This window comes from Anas acuta, chromosome Z, assembly GCF_963932015.1.
Source record: "Anas acuta chromosome Z, bAnaAcu1.1, whole genome shotgun sequence".
In the NCBI taxonomy this organism is placed as follows: Eukaryota; Metazoa; Chordata; class Aves; order Anseriformes; family Anatidae; genus Anas; species Anas acuta.
The window spans coordinates 56,407,771-56,430,779 of NC_089017.1; the positions used below are offsets into that span (position 1 = coordinate 56,407,771).

The 23,009-nt window shown below is 43.2% G+C and overlaps 1 protein-coding gene across 5 annotated transcripts; it reads right to left on the reverse strand.

Annotated features, from left to right (window-relative positions):
* Positions 1-635: 635 nt before the first annotated feature.
* Positions 636-22,083, reverse strand: REEP5 (receptor accessory protein 5). 5 transcript variants are annotated; one of them, XM_068666623.1, is made up of 6 exons: positions 21,766-22,083; positions 21,335-21,428; positions 21,133-21,189; positions 8,071-8,209; positions 2,397-2,634; positions 636-1,421 (listed from the first exon to the last, which is right to left on the reverse strand). In XM_068666623.1, the coding sequence occupies exons 1-5, from the start codon at positions 21,881-21,883 to the stop codon at positions 2,443-2,445; spliced, it is 600 nt and encodes a 199-aa protein (XP_068522724.1). In that variant the 5' UTR covers positions 21,884-22,083; the 3' UTR covers positions 636-1,421; positions 2,397-2,442. The 5 variants fall into 5 exon arrangements, with proteins under 5 accessions (XP_068522724.1, XP_068522723.1, XP_068522726.1 ...); XM_068666622.1 differs by having other exon boundaries at positions 2,466-2,634; positions 21,766-22,079; XM_068666625.1 differs by lacking the exon at positions 21,766-22,083 and adding an exon at positions 21,526-21,738 and having other exon boundaries at positions 2,466-2,634.
* Between the last annotated feature and the right edge of the window lie 926 nt (positions 22,084-23,009).

Here is a 23,009-nt window from a genome sequence, read left to right on the forward strand (position 1 = left end):
TGTATGTTTCTATACCAACTTGTTACAGAAAGCCCCAAATCTTCAAAAGTCTGTTTTACTCTAGAATTTAAGTTGAGGACCAGAAATAACTTCTTATCACATCAAAAGTTCAAGCTTACCTTCTATTTTCTGTGTGTTTTCTGAGTTTAAAACTGTCAGAACACTACTGTGGGCTTTGAAGACGTGTCAGCATAGAGATGAGAACAGAGATTTCAGTAATTCATGCTGAATTTGTTGAAAATACTGTAGTGTGAAAGCAAATGCAGCTTCAGATCTATAAAAATATTTTCCATCAACTATGAAAAAGCGCTCATTCTCTTTGTTTGGGTTGCATTCTTACCCATTGGTCAGAAGCATATCAAGTAGTCTAAATAATAGCATCCCTCCCTATTCAGGAACTTTCAGTGCTCATGCAAAGATGTTCTTGGACAGTCAGAACAGATTGGAGATGGTTATGTGCAGAAAAAGCTTGTGGCACTGGCCGTCCACCCCATTAATGATGTAGTTCCATGGACTGATACCTAATGCAGTAAATAATACATCATCAGGACTTGAGGAAGAAGTGTTTGTAATGTTATTGTTCCTAATAAAAAGGTGGTTTGTGCTTTTGAGTGTGAACTTAAGAAGGCACTCTATTTACAATTTTAGATGACAACTTTATTTAGAAAGAGAAGGCAAGAGAGTTGTACTGCAGTCATCTTGTGCAACTTAACGCATCATTTCTGTTAAATTACCTCACACTAATATAGGTCTCATCACTCGAATGAAGTTACTCTTTCTTATATTTAGTGTCTATCCATTTAAGAATATGCACATTGTACCAAACACAACAAAACATGCAGCAGTGAATAATCTCTATCATCAGGTGCCTCTAGAACAGGTGATTTCATCATTCACTACTTCACTAGTGAGGAATACATCAGCTCTGCCATCTCTCTCAATTATCCCCTGTATATTCAAGAAAATCTGTTCAGACTAATATTGTCCTTATACAATAATATTGCATTACCAGACACACCAAAGCCAGCATTAAGGGTAATTACATGCACGAAGAGACAACTAAAGTGCAAGAGCTGCTGGGAGATATACCTTTTATTTATGTTACCGCAGAAGGTGATTACTGAAAGATTTTTTCTGCATGAAGATGAAGAAGATGTTTTCATTAAGCTTCAGATGCTGCCCACTGCATTGCTTTTAAATAAAAATGCTCAATCTCTATACAGACAACAGCAAAGTAGTAAGCGAACTTATAACACATTCCTTTAATATATCAAAATGTTTCCAAGGCAACATTATTAAAGTTATACCACAGTTCCCAGTAACATCAAGCTTCGTAAAGGAAGTGGTAGGGAAGCTTTATCCAGTTAAAGTTTAAGTACTCTTCTTCTCTTCACCCAATAAGTTCACTGTTGCTTTCTTGGCTGTAGAAAAATAAAAGTTAAAACTTAACAGTGGCATACAGACTTAAGTAGCTTATTTGCTGTAAGTAGTAAGTGACAGAATAAGGACAGATGAAGAGCATTATTTAAGATACCTGCTCAACAATAATGATTAGGAAAGGGCCATGCAGCAAAATTCCCAAGAGTAGTTGAGAAAGGCAGATTATTTAAATACTCATAAGAACACTTCTTAAGTTGGTAAAAAGAAATCAGACTGCATATATTATTTGGGGAAGAACAGATTTAAGGTGATTTGAGGTATCTTACACATAAATTTCATTTGAGAGCAAAGTTAAGTGAAGTTTTACTTCAGCTAATTAATAGATTTCCTTTTCTCATTCATGAAATTACCACTGGACATTTTGGAGTATACAGGCCCGGATTCGAATGGAAGGCAATAAAAGCACACATTAAGTAACTCCAGGCTGTGATAAAATTAGAATGTTATTCAATCAAATACAAATCTAAGAAATTTCTTTAAGAGTGGTCTCAGAATCCTTTGATTTCCAAAGGAATTAAAATTACAAGATCTTATAGACAGAAAACCTCCACTCCAAACACTGCTGCTTGCTTGAGTCGAAGGGTTTGCTTTACTAGACAAGTGTCAGTTCTATACTGCCAGGTACTGGGGATGATGGTGTTTTAGGATATACAGAAATACACTGCAATGATAACTAGATTTATGGAAAATACCTTGTGAGGATGTTCAGACCTGTCTCTAGAGAGAATTTTGATAGGATATGTATGTTGAGAAGACACACAAACTTCCACATTTGGAAAAAAAATGCAAGCTGTTTCTTGTGTTCATACAGTTTGTGCTTATTGTAGCATAACTGTACTCCCAGAAAGTAAAATTCACTGTAGTCTTCTTTTCTTGACAGTTTCATCCAATTTAACTTTTCCATTAAAATTTACATAATAATCTTGTTTTCCCCCCCCCAAACTGATTAATATTACCTTTAATACTAGGGCTGCAAAGGTAAATTCTTCCTACTCGGTGTGATCACTGAGTGGTCTTTTCCTCACCTTCTTTAGCGATGGTATCTGCAGTCTCTGCAGCCTTGTCTTTCAGATCTTTAACGACGTTGTCCAGCTGAGCTTCGTGCTTCAGGAAGAAAGGCCGGATGATTCGATGGTAGAGAAACTCCGCTCCATTAGACGGGCTGGGAGCCATGCACCACAACAGAAAGCCGCACTAGAGGAAACAAGGACATCTGTGTCAGTGGAAGACATGAGCAGCAGACAAGGAGCAGTGTGCCCTCCTAACTTTGCCACAGGCTGATGTGTATTTAAAATGGTACATAGTGGCCTTCAGTTTTGTATGGTCACAGCCAAATAAGTACGTGTATCATTACAGTTTCGCACAGTAAATCTGGATATTGGAGTAACTTCTGGCACACTGATAGGATAAAGGCAGCAGGCTGTAGCAGTAAAGCTCATCTGGTAAAAGGCATACCAAAACTGCCCTATTTTTTCTTTTTTTATAAGGTAGTAGTACAAAGGCTGAATAGACAAAACATTACCCTGGCTACTTCTGAACTATAATGGCACAGACATGACTGAGGGTCTAGCCCCTTGGTCCCTCTGATTCAGCCAAAACACAACCCTACCCACTCTGCTTCCTCACCTTGGCCATGCAGCAGGGGAAAAAAAGGGTCTGTGTGCATTCCAGTGGTAGAGTGGCTTGATGAGAAGCCACAGACAAGCTACACATTGCACACAGATGGGGTAATGCTTTGGGATTGCACAGTTTAGGTATAGCCTTTCTGCCACAGTTTGCTCTCTGGAAAACAGATACCACCTCCACAGCGTGTGGGGTAATATTTCTGCATCTTAAAAGGGGGACTGTAAAGACAGCTATTACATATGTTACAAATACCTATCCTCACCACTGAAGCACCTTTATTTGGCCTTGGTTCCACTGTCATACGCATTAGAAAGATGGCTATGCAGAGCAAGATGAAAACATTTAGAGGACAGGCAGTGCCACTACTGAATCTGCGTGAGCACTGGAGTATATATGGAATGATATTTCAGCAATAAAACTGCAACAAAAAAAAAAAAGCAAATTTTCTCGGCAATAGAATGATTTTTTCCAGACACAAGGAGAACAATATTATTCAGTGTCAAAAGCCTCTCCAAAAAATAAAAACAGAACATCTTCTCACAGAAGACCACCTTTTCTTGAAAGACAAAACAAAACCACCCCAGCTTTGGCCAAAAATGGGCATTTAATTTAAAGTGATAATGCTACTTTTCAATAATGTTGGCAAATAGGACTTATTTAAATATTTTTTATCTCAGAAGTTTTCTGGTTTTCACAGCAGTATCTCCAGCAGTCAAAGAGGCAGTGCACCGAGGTTTCAACGCATGCACCATGGCTTCTGAAAGTCATTTGAAAAATACAAGCCATTTCTTATTTATTCATGAGGTATGAGTACACTGCACAGCACAAAAGCATTTCCTATATATCAGTTCAATTACAGCATCCTTTCAGAGTACCACTGTGCCTACCTATTTCTGTCTCCTCTCCTTCCACTTATGCTTTTGATTTCTCACTGGAAAAATGCAAAGACGAAACCACACCCAAATATTTGTTTTGGTATTACATAAGAATCTTGTAAATAACAATTTGGCCACTACAAAGTCACTGAAGTCATGAGATGTTACTTTAAAGGAAAGATTCTGATTTAACAAAAAGAAAAAAAAAATAGAATCCTCTTTGAATGATGAAAACTACATAGTGCTCTCCAGGCAAGCCTTCCAAATATTTCAGATTGTTTTGCCTCTGTCCTTCTTGGATAAGAGATGTTGGGATTGACTTCTGGTAGGTTCTGCTCTCCAGCTATTTTGGCTCTGTCTTCAGTGCAATATACACCCCAAAAAAATGCATCAGTTGAAATAAACATCTTTAACCTATTGTTTCTGGAGACACTGCAACTCCTTTTTCCTTTAAGGCACATTTTCCTTCTCCCGGCCCTGTGGAAAGCTATTGATGATATATTTGGTGTGGAAGAGGAATTCCTTCCAAAAAGGAACCCTGATTCCAGGGGATAACAACTGCAACGAAGGCAGTTCACCATACTTTTAGGCAAGCTCTAAGCTTTTATCTTTGAACTAAAAGATAAAGGCAGAAAGTGCTGCAATACTTATTTTCAAAAGCTTCTATTATTTGGAATGGAATAAAACAAAGAATAAATGGTAGCATCTTATATTGCACCTTTCAGTAAAAGCTGAGAGTTATTCTATTTCCTTTAAGGAATAACTGTCCAATTAACAACAGCTATTTTACTTGTCTCAGTAGACACTGATGTTACTTAGTTCTCCTTTGTTTTAGGAAATCCCACACCTCTAAGTCCAGCTTCCTTTGAAACAAAAGACACTGAAATTTCCGTTTTCTTGCCTAGCAATAAGATTAGTCATATTGATTTTTACAGCTTTGCCCCAGTCTAGTGATGAAAAAAGTATCTTACAGTTCTAGATTTATTCTCAAACACCAATGACTATTGAAATGTATTTAAAAATGGTTTTATACCTTTCCAAGAGGGCACATACCAGAGTTGCAAATCTCAGCCTTTTCAAAGCTCGAGAATGTCAGACTGCTAACTTAGTTTACTTTTCCCTTGTCTCTTACGAGGCTGAAGTAACAAAAAATATTAAATAACCATAACATATTAAATAACCATAAAATGGTTTGTAAAAAAGTATACAAAGCATAGAGTGGTTAAAGCGTTAATTGGAAAAAAAAAATAATGGCTATATTCCTTGTGACTCTTCAGTCCAGGCACAGGAGGGAATGAGATTCATAACTGCACAGAGTGCAAGGGTGAGAGGATGGGATCTCTGTCCTGAAGCACAGTCAGACTGCCACATGCAGCACATTACTACACTCACAGCGGAAACTCCTCCTGCTTCATTCCACTGAGTGCCTTGTAATACAGCCAATAACACAGCCTCAATGAAAACTCCTCCCATTTCATTTCACTGAGTGCTTCGTCAAAGCAGTTTTCATAATACAGCCAATGTGATGTGTCTGACTGAAAGAGGATTTTATTATTTCATCAGAGAATTGTTAGTAAAGCATGGAATCTCCTTCCTTCCCGTAATATTTTTAGGACAACCTCTACTACTTTCAGTGGCCATAGTATTTTAATATCAGAACAACAACAACAAGAATCTTTAAATAATTATCAGAAGTATCAAAAAATAGGTCACATACACATGAAACTGAGTTGCAAACATGTCCTGTGTTTCAGGTAAAGAAGTTGATAAATAAAAAATAGGCATTACAAAAAAAAAAAAAGCAAAGCAACCACAGAACCGAAAGAATTCAAAACTTTTCTGCTAGAGAACAAAAAGTATCTGGAAGTATTGTACCACATATCAAAAGAATTCTTGAACATGCCTTTCACCCACATATGAAAACTCCTAGTATGCTTGAAACGTCAGGGTCACTGAGGTTAGGCCCTGGACTTAAGAAAGTATGGGAGCAACTACGATCAGAGTCTCAGCCCTGCCTGTTGAGGCACACAGGAATAACAAGCAGCTAAAACTGTTCAGAGCAAACACTACAAGCTCTATCAAAATAATATAAATATGCAAATTTGGCAGATTTATAAAACAAAAGCAAGTTTGAAATCTGTATGTATGGCTTATTTGGGCTTCTGTTTCATAAGATCGTAAGAGACATAGAGACATCACAAACAGTACTACAAGAGGTTTTAGTTGCAGTAGACTGAAAATTAGAAGCTGCCAGATTCCTCCGTTTCCCCACATTGAATATTTTCCATCCTCCCACCCAGTTAGCAGTGCTTTCTGATTCTTAGCCAACACCTTCCGTCTGCCTTTGTACCACGAAAGTATCTCTCTCCTACCCACTGCTGACAGTAAATACTTGACTTGTGTGTGCCTTTAGCAGTTATCACAGAAAGCTGTACATTTATTGTAATTGCTTCCTTCATTTCTGCTTGCTTCTGCTGAACTGAGATAAGCATCTTACGGTTTTTGCCACCACTACATGTAAATGTGGTATTTCTGATACAGGATTATCACAGCCATCTGTTTGTTTCTTATTTGCTAGGTCAGCCTGAATTGCAATTGAAGGCTCTTCAGAAGGAGTGCTATGCAGGCATGCAGAAATCATTGCCATGTTTTTACCAGAAAAGAAGCTCTGAGAATACTCCATATGAATTCAGAACTGGAGACAATAGGCAAAGTTATAATGATGCTCACCTGTAAGGTGAAGATGGAGATGTGAAACAACTGTGTGAGCACAGATTCTCCCAGTGCCATAAGCAATCTTTTTGGATCCTATTTTCATGTCAGCTGAACTTGCATTTTCATTGCTATTTGGCTTGATCGTAATATATTAAATCAGTAAATCTTTCATGTATGTGTAAACCATAGTAAACTTCAAAATTAGCATACTCTTTAAAACTTAGCAAGCAAAAACATTAGGCTTAAATTAGTAAAAGAACTTGTAATTTTTGACTAAGGGGTAAAAAAGGGGGAAGAGAGAATTAACTCTGTGAGACAAGCCTAGTTTTTTGTTTTGTTTTGTGGTTTTGTTTTTTTTTTTTTTAAGTTTGAAGTAGCAGTTCAAATGTGTGAGTGTTTGAGGGAGCTGGGGAACTAAACATCTAAATGACCATATGATTGGTGTCAGCTGAAGATTCAAAAGGAAGAATGCAAAAGTAATGCATGTAACTGAACCATCTAAGTTGGTTTTGTCTTTAAAATGCAACGTTTCCTGGAAAAACTATTTGGCAACATCAGACCTTACCATTAAAACTGTAAATGCCCCTACCGTAATGGCTGACAATCAAATCCTTTCAAGGACTTTGCAAAGGCTAAGCCAGGCTAACAATGGTAGGAAAAAGAAGCAAGAGAACACAGAATTAATAATTCTGTAAGCTAAAGGAATAGCTGTCCAGCAAGCTTCTACCCAAAAGCATACATGTTAATTGACTCCCTCACAGAATAATTTGATATTTGGAAGTTGACTGACAGTACAGTCATACTGTATTTGACAAATGAAGCTTGGAACACATCAAGCAAATAATTGTTGGTAGTCAAACCCCACTACTAAATACACGTTAGCAACAAGCTCTTCTGGAACTTTCCTGAAAGGAAGTGGAAAGTATCTTCTATGAAAAATGAAGATTGTATGACTGAATCTATTTCTTACGTTGTGATTTCCTTCTTTGCTCCCAATAGCACAGAAGTTAATACTTCCTTTTGATGCCTTTGCAATTTAACTCTCCACTTCTACTAAAGCACTTAAAGCAGAAATGAACCCACTCTGAAGATTTTACCAAGTGCTCTCATCTTGCCCAAATTTGCACCGCAGGCCAACTGTCTTTCCACTGAGTATCTCCATAGTCTCTTCTTTCCTAAAAAATAGCAGATCTTTCCCTGTTACCCACCACAAGTTTCCCACTTGCCTTTTGAAAACATCAGCTGTAACCAGATCACTTTCACAGAGCAAAATTAGTGTAACCAGCATCTAAAAATAAGGTGCGAGCCAGGCACGATTCCAGAGGAGTCTGTTGACATCTATTCATTCTTGAAGACGTTAAAGCAGTTACATCAAAGGTCTCATTTTAAGAGAGGGAGGTGTGTAGTAAAATACCTTTAGCATGTAGTAGAAAGGGAACCAGGATAGGAAGATATCGGAAAAGAATTCTGCTATGCTGAAAACACCATACACGACCCAGTAGGTCAGCCACTGTGTGTCATCATCTTTGTTGGGACTTTCAATGGCCTTGATCCTGTAAGGGAAAAAAAAAGAGAGGTAAGTAAATCAGTAGCACTAGTGTCACCTGTAATGGTGAAGTTTTTACATCTCAGGTTTATTGCAACGAGTGAATTCTCATAATTTAATTTCTCTGTATCATCTGCAGAACAGACTTAAATGTTATCCATCACATGGGCAGCATGCCCAAGATTTCTGGATAGGAAAGCTTTGTCCTAAACATGTGACTTCAGAAAGAAGCAGCACCTTCTAGCACCGTGAGTGCAAGAGAAACATGAACAGCACCACCCAGCACCAGCAATGACACCAGCATCTGTAAGAGACCAGAACAAGGCAACCCTGCCCAGGATTTTGAAGTGAATATCAAATACCTTTATTCATCGTGTACGTGAGCTGGATTCCTTTTCTGAAAAGGCAGATGGGAAGGTTTGCTCTAACTGCTAGCGAGCACTTGGTCTACAGCAGCCGAGTAGAGGCCGTATAAAGCAACCTCCCCCAAACGCAGGCAGCGAGGACAATGTGTCTGCACCCCCAGCTGCTTCGCTCTTTAAATCCACTCCTACAGGACTGGCAAATCATGATGTAGGTTATGGCATTATGAACAGCAGAGAAACCTCAAGCGAAGTCTTGGGCTTTCTGCTTAATAATTAACTGGCTTTAAATCCCCAGCTGCCAGGGGCATGCAAGTTCAGACAGTTTTAAAAATAGGGGGTTGCAAGAAAGATGCACGCGTGTTTTCTCTAGTACGAGAAATGGACACTGGGTCTTGCTCAGTTCTAGATTAGCACGATAAGAAGTTTTAGAAGGAAATGCTAGCCACCGTAAGCCTGATAATATGAAGATTAAGAATATTAAAAAGCATTTGTACTCTCCACTCATGCCACTGGATTATATTTGTATATTTGGTTTTAAGTATCTTACAATTTGTTCCTTTAATATCAACTACACTATTGCTGATGCAAGATCTGTGGGGTAAGTCAAAGGTGTAAAATTTAGACAGTAAGGAAGGTAGAGATTTCGGGAGGTTTACCAAACAGAAGGCACAAGGAGATGGCTATCCGTGAGCAAATTTCCTGGTTTGTGAATTGACGAGCCCTTCGGACTGTGTCACTTCCTAGCTCTGTAAGTCAAAATAAAAAGCCAACCACGCGACATGCCTTACGTTTCAGCAGCAGCACCGATAAACCCACCACACACTGGGAGATTTGGTGCAGCTCCTGGATTGAATTACTTTGAGATGCAGTAAGAGGATTTGACACTTAATGTATGCATCATCTGCACTAGTTTCAGCACCACTGGCTGAGGGGCCACTGAGAAAACGCACTGCAGGTCAGGGAGAGAGCTCCTGGTGCAGGCTGCTTTCACGGCGTGGAACTGCCTTCTGAAGGAGAGAAATAGCAAAATCAGCCAGCAGGGAAGTCAGCGCTGAACAAAGGGGTAAACGGGGGAGGGAAAGGAACATATGGCAGCTTCTCGTGGCTAAGGAAAACCTGCTGGGCATTAATTTTTCCAGTTACACTGGCAAGTTCTCCACTGCTGGCATATTGGGGGAGGCTTATCTTACCACAAAAAACATGCTAGCTTGGTATTTGCAAGAGAACACTTGGCAGTGAAACTGCTAACAGCCTTGCTGCTTTCCACTCATCGTCTGAAGCCGTCGACAGATTTAGGGGGAGGCTGTTCAACTTTAGTTAACATTATTAAAAATCATCCTAATGATCACGAAAATCAGTTTTCACTGAAAAACATAGAGCCTCCAATTCTGTGGCAAAGGGCATTTGACACATCGTTGTGCCAATACGGCTCGTTTTAGTATCTGCTCTTCTCTAGAAATGGGTGCTGCTCCACTTGGACGTTCACCATCTGCTCCTGCAGTTGCTTAAGCTGATACCTTGCCTGGTCAAATCAGGGAACACAAACTGACTGTCCCCAGCTGAACCCAAAAAAGATCCCAAATAATAGGCAAACAGGAGTTTCAGACTCGCTAAGTTAAGGTGACATGCGTTTTTCTCTACCTGCCAGGTAGTTGTTATTTCTAAAGTATTTCAGCTCTGTAGGGATGCTTATGAAACATTTGCATATGCTCATATCTACGACATATTCACTCATCCAAAAAGCCCAAGCAATGGCAGCCTTTGCTCCAAAGTATTGGTGATGTCACTCGTGAGTCCTGCTAGTACCTCAAAGGAAGCTCTGCTCATCTGGGAAGTCTCAGTTTAACTGTAAAGCTGCGAATCCTCAAAACCTGAAGAAGGATCTTGAAGAAATAAATGGGAATTGTTAGACTGATGAGGAACTACTCCTGAGAGCATCACAGAGAGACATTTCAAAACACGACCACCCCTCTTAAGGACATGACACTAAATTAATATAAGGAAGAACTGTATCTTAAGGCCTTCTGATGATAATGAATGCTGATGATAAAGACTGACAAAGCACTGCAAGCTGTCATTCACTGGTGTGGTTTAACCAGCTGACATGCAACACTAAACCCACATGCGGTGCTTTCTTGCACGCTGAAGAAAACAGCAGAGCAACACTCCCCTCAGGTCTGATGCCTGGTCCAGGTATCACGGGACAACCTCACGGGGCTGGCACCCACTGCACCAAAGATGGTAACAGCCAGCACCATCGGCTCAGAGGTAAGAACAAAAACTGCAGCTGTTCGGAGGACGCCAGCCTAATGCCATTTAGTAGGAGGGAAGAAAAGGAAGACTGGGAACAGCAGAGCTGTCAGTGACTGACCAGTGTAACTGGAGTCGAGGAAAGGTGAGTATGTGATGAGCACTCTGCTTTGTAATGGGAAATACGTCCCTCAGCAGAGTGTGCCAGTGCTAGTCCATACAATAATAACATGTCCCTGCCTAATAAAAGGACAACAGGTAACCACATCCTCTGCTACTTACACATGATTTCAAAAGTAAGTCACAGAAAATATCTCTTGCTCAAGAATATGCAAGTACAGTAGGTTATCTACAGTATCTGAGCTGATTTTTGTCCATTTATAACTACGCTCTGTTCAGCAGGAGAATTTCACCTTAATTGCACTGCACTTCAGTAATTTATTCCGTAATTTATTACCTATTATCCTGCTATAATGTTCCGCACAACTAACTTCAGGAGATACATTATAGGTGCTACTTCATGGCAAGGACATTTCATTTTTCTTCATGTTAAGTCACGACTCAGTGTGATACTGAAAATCCAGTCTCCATCAGTAAGTGGAAAGATACAGACCACACGATGCTGGCAGTACAGACAGCTTTAGGACAGCCTCCTTGCAGTTTGTACACTGCAGGAACAAGTCAGTTTCAGCAGCATGTATCATTAAGGTCTCTTAATGAAGGAGGAAGCACCCAAAGCCCATGCTTTCAAATTTACAAGTAAATAAACAGGAACTGAAGAAGGTAGTTTGCTATCTTTTTTTGTCTAATAACGATATGAGTAAATTTCACGTTAGTTATGTGGAGCAATCACACTTCACAAAGGATTTTATTTGGTGCTTATACTCCAATTGCAGAGGACTTTAATCATAGCCCCAAATAACTACTTACAGAAGTTACACGTGCAGGAGGAAGCAGCAGTCACGGAGAACAGCTTCCAGCAGCCTGGTTGGTAAACATCACAGCCCAGTTATTTTAAACACAGGTATCTCTGCAGCACTGCGTGTGACCTGCCCTGAGCCAGCACTGCAACCTGTCCAGGCACATGGGGAGAGCACTGACAGCATCATTTTTATCCACCCCTGTTCCCTGATAACCCGTCCAGCTGCTGATGTCAATGGGGAAGAGCCGAGGCTGCCGTGCTCTCCGGCAGCCCAGGGTTCACACCAGCTGGGCAGCTGCAGCCTCAGGACTACGGGTCCTGAATTTTGACTGCTTCTGTCATATGATCAGTCCAACTGGACCACGTCTAGCATTAATTGGATTAAGCCTAACATTAGTAATTTGCCAAGTTGAGTTATTTCACTTAAAGCATCTGTCTCATCTTGAAAAAATACGAGCTCTTTTCCAGGAAGAGGTTGTTACTCACCCCTGAATTAGCTCTGGCATAATAAATCATTGTTAATGATGAGTTAATTCACACATACAGTATTCACAGAATAAGCCTATTATAATCTTACAAGGATATATATATATATTTTTTTTTTCTTTTTTGAGCTGAGTCCAGCTAGTAAATGTGTAAGCCAGAAATTAAGAGAAAGAAATGCTGAAATGCCGAAATTTATTACCTAGTGTCACTCACAACTCTGCAGTTTACAAGGTGTACCTGATGACTCTTGTACAAACAAAATTACAAGTTTAAGACAAAAGGCAGACTCCAGTCTAAGACATCTTTAGTGCACAGTAAACCACGTATCCCTCAACACATGTATTTCACAACCACACTGCATTGCTTAAACTAAACCCAGCCCTGCTGTAGTTACGGAGGAGATAACCCATTCTGTGCATCCTTCCCTCAGTTTTCTAATCAGAGCTATACTGAATGAGTAGGTTGGCAAATCTATGACTCTATTGCTAAGGTTATCTTTTCCTTTTTTTTTTTTTTTTTTAACTTAAGAAAAGAAAAAAAAAAAAAAGAAATTCCCTATATTTCTGGGCTGTCACACCATCACGCTGCTGCTCCTCCTGCCCCGCAGGCCAGGCGAGGGGCTCCAGCAGCCTCCCTGGCTCTGCTCCCCTAGAAGATGTCCATCTACCCTCTCTACCAGAAGGATTTGCTCCACTGCCAGCCTTAACGCAGAGCTCGCCTGTGTGTGAATCCTCAGAATAAGCTTTACCAGCTTTACTGCTGGCTGTGCTAGTCGGCATGAGCAGCTAGACCAGTGTCTCCTTCACTTAAAAGGCCCTGTTTCAGTAACCTCCAGTTTCACTCTGAAATGTGTTCATTTGATTCGTGTCCATATTGAACAATGCTAGGGCCGCATGATATGATGAAATGTGACTTTTGGTCTCACATACCCTTGTATAACCACAAGTCTAAGGAAAACAGAGTGGTTAATGTATATAATCCTTATATCTTGCAAAAGAATGGCCCAGCAATTCGTGTCCACAGGGGATATGAGAACAAAGGGGCTTCAGAATAATTGCTATTATGACTATTGCGTGGGACACTCTGCAAGTCTCTGATATCTGGCCAACAGATTAAGGGGAAGGGGAAAGCTGAAGGACGACTAAAAGCCAAAGCTTGCAGGGGACACTGCAGAAGTCTTCGACATCTGGCCAAGATGGACAAAGAAGAAAGACAAGAAAAAAAGCCTGGGAGGAAGACTACAAGCCTTCAGCACAAGAGACCCCCAGAGGGACCACCGGAGACTGATACGCATGCACCAGCGGGAGGGTTCGGATTCAGGGAACTAATTATAATAACCCTGCCTTTTCTAGAAGTAGTAATGAATATATATTAGCATAATAATGAATATGTAGGAGCCTAGGAGCATAAAAAACAGCCGCCTGATGTCACTTGAGTGCATCTTGGTGGAGCAGAGCCTCCTGGCGCACCCAGCGCTGTTTGCTTACCTCTATATTCGCTTAATAAATTGTAAACTTTGATTGTAATCCTATTTGGGACTTAGTCATTTATTACGCTTTTGATTACAGGAGTCTTTCAGGTTGTCTTTCCTCACGGTTATGACAAGGAAGACAAAAACTGCATGGCCATGGAGCTTGCGAAAAAGCCAAATCCTACCTGCAAAATGCAGACATGCTGCATCTCCACCAGAAGATACCACTCGCTGGCAATCTGCAACGCTGCTGGCACCCTCTGTACTTGTGACAGGCAATTTTGTTTAAGGGAAAACATTTTTCATATTCTTTGATTGTCTCTCCATAGCTGCTACTTTTTAGGGTATAGGCACAGAGATCAAAGAGTTGTTGTTACCCTGAGGAGAAGTCGTCGTCCTCTGCTATATGCTTACAACAATATAGAAAGAATAAAAATTACATTTCCTTGTCAACATGAAGTGCACTGTGGCGGCTGTATTTTAAGCATAATTTTGTTACAGCTCTAAGACTGCCTTTCAGCTCTGTTTACCATGATATTGGCAAATGAATTACAGGGTGCCCTTAAATTACATAAATGTGCAATTAAGCACAAAATGGTGCAACATTTTCAGACTTGATGTTTAAAGCAATTACAGTCTTGGATGGAAAAATCTTGCTGTTGAAAGGTGATCACTGTGCAAGTACTTTTTAAATTAGAAAGCAAGTTACATAGATCCTATGGTTTTAATTACTGAGAGTAATTTAAAAAATTGATTCATCGGGGAGTAGGAAAGGGATTCGAGTTTCAGACTTAGAAGAACTGCTTCTAGGTTCAGGTCTCTGCAAATCCTCAATTCCTTTCTGAGTACAGTGCCAGCTACTAAACTGTGTATAACATTTTGCCATTTCTTTTTCAAAATTTTGGAGTTTTAACTAATGATCACAGATCCTCACATGCGAGACCGCATTTCTCTTCCTAGGAGCTGAAGACAGCTTCATTAACCTCATCCAAAAATTGCATATTTTGCTCACTGTGTACCCAGTGGCAAGTAGGTTGCCGTCCTTTTAGGATGGCACAGTGTGATGAACTCTCCTCTAGCAGTCTCAGACCTGTGGGGAAAGCCTTTTACAGCATAACTAGAACATGTGACTGCAACAACATGGGCAAACAAGAACAGCAACCAACAATAATCCACATTTTTTTAATCTTTTTGACTCCACCTTCTTCGATGCTTAGGATCAGCAATGTTACACATTGAATTTCAGAAGCATCGTGACTCAGCAGGAGAAAGCATAGTTTAGCAAAGTATTTCAGCAAACTCCAGTGGTGTAATCCTAACTATCCCACTAATGACAGTAGCCTTAACACCAGCAAAGTTGCTAGAGATTACTGCAGTTAAGGGAGAACAGTGCATGCAATAGTGTATTTCTAGACTATGAAAATTATTAAATAGCCTTCATTTATGAATGAACACATCAGCATTTCCTTAAGACAGTGTCTATATCAGTTATAAACTAGTAGCCTTCCTAATCTGGATTGCAGACCCACCTGTAGAACAAAGGTCTTTAGCTTTTTAACCTAAATTTAAAGTGTGGAAGATAAATTCTAATGTATCTACATTTGTTGTAATGTTAGAGTCACTCCTGCATCAAACAACTTGCTTTCTCTAGAAACAAAAGCATGCCATTTCCCTACTTAACAGATGGACAGCTTTTGTTTTAAACACGGCACTCTAAAATCTGTAAGACAAAAAAAAACAAACACGTTTCAGATGAACTGACTTGGTAGAACATATGCAAATAATATATATAGCTTTTAAAGTTTGAAACTCCATGGAAAGAGTGTCATCTGAGAAAGTGGACAGTATAAGCACAGACAGATTTGGAAACTTTTTGCTTAACTTTACTCTGAACATTGCAGATCTCATGAGATACATCAGCTCTCTCAGAACAGTTTTATAAAACAACAGCACAGCATTGCTTGTGAATGTAAATATACCATGCAGAATTTTCCATGAAGTAAAAAGTAAGCATTCCTCTCAAAATTTGTTATGAGAAAGCAAGTTTACTGTCCTAGCTCTCAGGAAACACACGATTTCATATTTTTTTAATCATCTTTGACCAAAAAAAGCACCATTCCTATTTCAGTGGTGTGGAACATGCAAAGAAACCAGGAGACAGGCTCAGGTTCACGGTGATACTTACAAGACTTGAATTGCATGTTTACACCTCTCTGTAATCAGAATAGATTGTTTCCTGTTTCTAAAATGCCATAATAAGCACTTAAATAGTAAGAACAGATAAACTGAAGTAACGGCACAAAATTAGCCAAAGTGGGAGGAGGGATGATTGTACTATATTGCTCTTCTCCCCTGAAGACACCAGTAATAAGTTCAGACATTTTACTGCCTGGAGCTATTTTCATCTTAGCCACGTTTAAACCAAACATGACAGCACTTCTGAAATTTCAGTAAATCCTTTGCACGCGTTTCTGAGTCATAAGGGGCTCCCTTCCTGCTTGCACTCTCTAATTTTTCTGAGGCAGCTAACCACCGTGGGCTATGGGTGGAGCTATGTTTGAACAGGCTAGATCTGGAAAGTTTAGAAAAGCAGCGAGACATTGGCAACATTACTGAAGTACTTGCAGGACTCACTCCTTCCATCTCCTAGTCTGAGTATCGCCTTGTGCAGCTAAAGCTCACTGGACGCGTAAGAGGTTTTTGGTATCATCTGCAGAGAATGTTCAAATGCTGGCCTACTGCAAACACAAAAGCCTGCAAATGAGTAGTAGACTTCAACTTAAAAACAATTACTTTTTTTTAATCACAGAGCACCGCACAGGATTTGAGGGAAAAACGCCAGGGTTTTATGACTAACTTTAACCCAGATTGTCTGATGTTCTGGGCGATAGCCAGATAAGCTCTCCTTGGAAAACTACTGCTTAATTTTGCCTACATTAAGAGCCCTGTGGGTGGTGACATGGCATAGAAGATGGGGATTTGGGGAATCATGGAGCCATGGCATGGTTTGAGTCAGAAGGGACCTTCAAGACCATCCAGTTCCAAGCCCCCTGCCATGGGCAGGACACCTCCCACCAGACCAGGTTCCTCAAAGAAGAGCCAGGAAGATTGTGTGTGACAGATGATTGTGCATGGCTCCTCTGTGCACAAACACAGCACAGACTTACGCGAAGCCAAGCCAAAGGTGAACGTTAAAGGGGGGGATGGAGAAGGGAAGCAGCCGTGCCTACCTGAAACCACCTTGTGCCTTGGCCAGTGCTGGCAGCACACCCCACCAGCCCGGTCTCACTGGTGGCTACAGCCCTCAGGTACCACAGCAGCAAGATTCACATCTGCTGCACAGCACACACGGTCACAGAGCAAAGAGAATGGTACTAAGGAAAGAAAATAAACTACAGAACTACACAAGGCATGGTGGGCAGCTGTGAAACTGCCAAGGCTTTGCCTGCGTGCAGGCTGAACTCTGAGTGAAGCATCTCTGGACTGTTGTTTGTTTTTTTTTCCCCCCAAATACACTTTCTTTCAGGCAAGTAAAGAGATGATCCGTAGCTACTGTGACCAAGGTAATCCAAAACTAAAATCCTAACAGAGGGTAACTGGAACACGCCTGGTGGGTCTCTCATCAGTAGTAGCCTGTTGGCTGTTTTAAGCAACTGTAAGAACAGGAGGTAATCTGTCTTGCAGAACACACCCATCCCACCACTTAATGCTACCACCAGTCTTTCTACTGGTTACTTAAGTTATTTCTCATCTTAAACTATTCCATCACATCACAAAAACAACACACTGATCTACATCACAACAAAAGACATTAAGTTAACTAGGGAAAGGCAGTCTCTTTTTTCTCCTTCAGTACTCTTCTGAGCAGATTCACATGTGGACCCATTGCTGACATGCTTGCGTGTACATCAAATTAATTCCCTCTGTTACACGTTCTGTCGATGGCTGTGTTCCCTGACCTCTTCCAGGAGGCACGGCTTTAACAGCTGTACAGTTTACGTGGCAAGGTTTTGGTAGCAGAGGGCTGCAGGGGAGGCCTCTGTGAGCCGAGCCCAGCAGCTGCCCCATGTCAGAGCAGAGCCAGCTCCAGCTGCTCCAAAAGGGACCTGCTGCTGGCCAGAGCTGAGTCAGTGTGAGATGCTGGGTGGGCCTCTGGGAGAGCAGAGGTAAGAAAGGGGAAAAAAATGAAGTGGAACAGCAGCTGGGAGAGCAAGGAGTAAAACATCCTTGAAGACCCCAAGGCAGGTGCAGAAGGAGGGAGGGCAGGAGGTGCTGCAGGCAGGCAGCAGCAGTTCCCCTGTGGGCTGTGCAGGGAGAGGCCCCTGGTGGAGCAGGCTGTCCCCCTGCAGCCCATGGGTCCCCCATGGAGCAGATCTCCACGCTGCAGCCCCCCCATGGGTGGAGGAGCCCCCGCTGGAGCAGGTGGATGTGGCCTGGAGGAGGCTGCGGCCCATGGAGAGCCCCTGCAGGAGCAGGCCCCGGGCCGGAGCTGCAGGCCGTGGAGAGGAGCCCACGCAGGAGCAGGGGGGCTGGGGGGAGCTGCCCCCACCCGTGGGGGACCCGTGCTGGAGCAGTTTGCTCCTGGGGGATGGATGGACCCCGTGGGACGGAGCTGTGTGGGAGCAGTGCTTGAAGAGCCAGGCGGGACCCCACGGGGGGCAGGAACAGAGCATGAGGAAGGAGCAGCACACACAAAGCACTGTGGATGACCACTGTGCTGCTCAGGGGTGCAGGATGAGGTAGCAGAGTCAGGAGTGAAATTGAACCTGCACAGAAAGTGGCGTTGAGGGAAGGTGTTTTATTTCTCACTATCCTACTTTGTTACTAATAACCAATAAATTAATCTTCCTCAAGCCAAGCTTGTTTTGTCTACTCACCAATTACACTGATTACTATCATGATCTCCTTGTCCTCAGCTCAACCCTTGAGTGTTTCCATTGTATTTTCTCCTGTCTTTCAGAGGAAGGTGGGTGAGAGAGCAGTGTAGTTGTACCCACCTGGTGACCAGCCACGGTTAACCCACCACAGCACATTTGAAGGTGTTTTCAACCAATGAAAAATGCTAGAAACTGTATTCTACCCAATGCTAGGAAGCAACTCCCACTCGTACCGACACTTCATATAGTGGGCTCTTCAGCTGTCTTTTCAAAGAGGAACAGACTAAAGAGAAGTGAGGAATAAAGACACCACACTGGCTGGAGCTCCTTGTGTTTTAGGACCACAGGCAGAGGGAACAAGACTCAGCAGCACCCTAACTAAAGTAAAGGATCAAAGCTGTGGAAAGGAAACTGGAATCACTCTGGTAACTCAGCTATATCTTCCCATGGCTTAGCCCTACATTAGGGTATCTACCCTAAGGTAAATACAGAGCGTGGCATGGTAGTGCCAGGACAAAAAGAAACCCATGCAGTGGAAGACAGGTAATGTCTTCCAGGTAAAAACGAACAGGCTTTAGGTTTGATTAGGCAGCCCATGCATGGCAGCAGATTGAAAGCCATCTCAGGAGAAAGCACAAAAGGAGAAATCCTGGCCTGTTGCTCCCAGGCTGATCCCATAACCACGTACAGACTTGCAAGGGCTACTATGCCTGTCCTGAGTTCACACACTTTCCCCAAAAAAGGGGAAATGGAACGGGACCATGAAAATGCATGCTAGCATATTCCCTCCCACATCTCCTCTGTACTCTTGCTGGGCTGCTGGTTTTGTGGGCACAACACTGTTCGTCAGAAAATGCAAAGCATCATCTCTGCACTTGGGAAGGGAGATAAGGGCAGCCAATGTGTCAGCAGACTACTTCACAGGCTAACACCTCTCCACAGGATGCCGCTAAAAAGTGTATGCCTCTGGCATGCATGCTATATAAATGAGATTATCACCTGATATTATAGTTTTACCCTAAAAAAATGTTTCCACATTAAAAAGATATACAAAGGGAAAGCATTAAATTAGCATGAATCAGAAAAGCCAGAATTGGCACTGTATTCATGTGCATGATATTCATGCTTTTTTTCATTTGTTTGCATACGTTAGTTAAGACCTGTAATCAAGAACAATGGCCAATGCACCCATTACAAAAACAGACCAAAAAAATTCACAGTATTAATATCGATGAGGTAAATTTTCAAGCCAGGGTACACTTAAAACCACCTGCACACAGAAGGGTAGACACTCTACAGAAAGATAAAATAATTTTTCCAGATTTGGACAAAAAAAGAGACAGGCATGAGAAGAAAGAAAACCCATACTATTTTTATTTGATTTGCTACTGTCTTGCTTCCACAACTTTAAGAGCTCTATAATCTGTTTATTCATCCCAATTGAATATGGGCAGTTTTAAATTCTGATCTCAAACAAGCGTAAAACTTTAAGTAGCCTTTCACAATTATAAATTATAAAAATTTAATAGCGGCCTAACTCGGGCAGAAAATAGTACATAAGTGTACTATTCAAGTATTAAGTACAATAATACATATTCAAGTATTACGTACAATAGTACATAAGTTTCCTATTCAACTATTTAAAGATTCTACAGTATTTAAACATTTCTGCTTTCAGATTTTAATTTAAAAAATTCAATTATAAATTGCCTTATATAAAACAAACCCTAAGTTTCCCCCAAGTTGTTCTTGACCTATTATCTCCTAAATTAGTGCACACCAGTAACACTATTTAGAAAAGCACTGCTGTTTCAAGCATCGTAACCATAAGGCATTTCAAAAGTCGTTTTTAATCTCGTCTGAGTCTAAAACTGAGTTGATTTCCCCCACTCGGGAAACAAGAGAAAGGGCAAGCAAAGCAATGTATTTTTAATTGCCCAGAAGCTAAATGCCAGATAACACATTTTTAAAAGCCGCTGACTGTATGTAAGTGGTTATATAAGAGCCAAGCACTGCGTTTCAGCAACGTAACATTAAAGCCGGGAAGGCCTTCCATTTTATGAACACTGTATGCTGCACAGAAGGTTTTATTTAGTAAACCCCAAAAAGTGTTTTGCAACCTACTGACGTCTTACCTAGTGGGAAGGCCATTTTGTTCTAGTAATTTGACAGTATAGTGCCAATAAAAGGATACCAGCTACTTTTACAAACAGAACACCCACAGGGGCTTTCCTAAACTGTCCTCTGAAAGGCAAAATATTTTTTAAGACTTTAACTCTCAAGAGGAGCCCCAAAGCCTTCCTCTCCCTCTCCTCCCATGCCAGCCTGTCCGGCAGCGAGCATCGCTCCTTAATGCGCCTGCCTCTGTGCAGGGGGCTTTGCACTAAACACGTGCTGGCACCGCACCTGGGAGCTCACTGGGCTCAAAGCAGCAGTGTGAGCTCCAGCCAGTGCCACCCAGCAGCAGGTCCCCCCTCCTGCTCGGAGCAGCAGCTGAGGCACAGCGACCCAGCCTCCCTGCGGACACAGCACCGCTGGGAAGCCGAGGAGGACACATACCACGCTGTGGGCATCGCTTTCAAGCTGCTCAGCACCTGCCAGCCCATGACACAGCACCTGCCGGGCAGACAGCGAGCAGACAGGTTTTGGGGCACGGTCCTCGAGGACCACCGGGGCTGGCACCCTGCCACCAGGTCCCTCCCCGGGGTAACGGGGGCAGGACAGCCATCCCCGCGCACCCCCTGCACCCCAGGGCACTCACGAGACATATGCGGGGTATCCGAAGCCGATGATGTTGCAGAGCAGCGAGGCGCCGTAGCCGAACACCAGGTACACGGCCACCGCCCCGAGGAGAGCTGCGGGGAGAACAGAGGGGGAAAAAAAGCGGAGAGCGAATTAGGAGAAGGCAACGCCACGGGCAGCGGGGGCAGCCCGAGCCGGGCGGGGGCTCACCTGCGGCGCTGAAGGGGTACACGGAGAAGGGGTACACGGAGATGGGGAGCATGGCGCTGCCGAGGGGCGCTGCCGAGGGGCCGGGCGCTGCCCCGCCGGCTGCCCGAGGGGGCGGCCCGGGGGAAGAGGCGGAGGAGCGGGGCAGGGCGCGGCTGCAGCCGCTGCCAAGCCGCCCCCCTCCCGCTGCCGGCCGGTCCCCCCATGCCCCGCTCTGCCCCTAAACGCGGTGCCCGAGCTCACCGATGGCGATGTAGCTGCGGTCGACGCCGGTCTTGCTCTCGATGCGCTCGAGGGCGGCGGTCATGCAGTTCTTCTCGTGCAGGAAGCGGTCGAAGCGCTGCCGCATGGCCGCCGTCATGGTGGCGGTGCCGGGGGTGCCCGCTCCTCAGCCCGACACAGCCGCGGGCGTGTGGCCGGCTCGGCGTCTGGCACCGCCCGCACGCGGCCGCGACGGGGCCAGGAGGAGGAGGAGGAGTAAAAGAAGAAGAAGAAGGAGGTGGAGGGAGGAGGAGGAGGAGGAGGCACCGCCACCAGCACGGGCGCCACGCCACCGCCCCTCCCTGCCCCCCCCGCGGGGAGGCGGGGCGCCATCTTACACCGCCCCCCCCCCCCCCCTTCGGGGCCCCCCGGGTCGCAAAATGGAGGCGCCCCCAGACCCCGCAGCTGGCCCCGAGGCGGGGTGCTCGGTGTTTAACGCCAGTTACAGCGGTGCTGTGAATCCCCTGCGAAATAAATAATAATGATAATAACTCCTGGGAGCACCAGGGCCCGCACCGCGGTTGCCCTGCGTGGCTGGTACCGGTCACAGAAAGTGGCGTGAGGGAATCTGGCCAAAAGGTTAAAAGCTGTGGTGTGCATTGCGAGTGACCGCAGGTGTGTAGGGACGAATAAAAGCCCCTAAACCTCCCGGTGGGACCCGAAATGATGCTGAAGGGCTGAGAAAATGTGGTTCCGCTGCTCCCCAAAAGCTGCGTGGACGTCCGTGGCTCAGGGCTGTAACCATACCCGAGGCTTTACGGTGTGTGTAACCTTACCAACTAAATATAATTTATTGGGTATGACACCGTCTTGGAAACTTCCTCAGCGTGCTGACTCTTCCCAGCAGCCCCTCTGCATCTGACTCAGCATTACAGCCAGTAACACACACTCCTCATGCCTCTGAATCTGCGCTACACGTAGGAATGCTGGAACACTAATTTGCCCTATTATTTTCCTTTTCTCCTACCTTCACCTGAGAAAAAAATCAATGTAAATTGCACATTATCCTTTTCTGCTGTCTTTGTTCTGGGGAAATGCCTCTGGCGTGGAACTAAAAACAGTTTTTTCTCACTGTTGAAATAGATTTTCTTCTTTCAGGCAGCTGTCATTAAAGGCAGGAATGAAGAGAAGCAGAGAATAATTGTGGGATCACAGAATGGTTAAAGTTGGCAGGGACATCCAGAGGTCATCTAGTCCAGCTGCCTGCTCAAGCAGGGACACTTAGA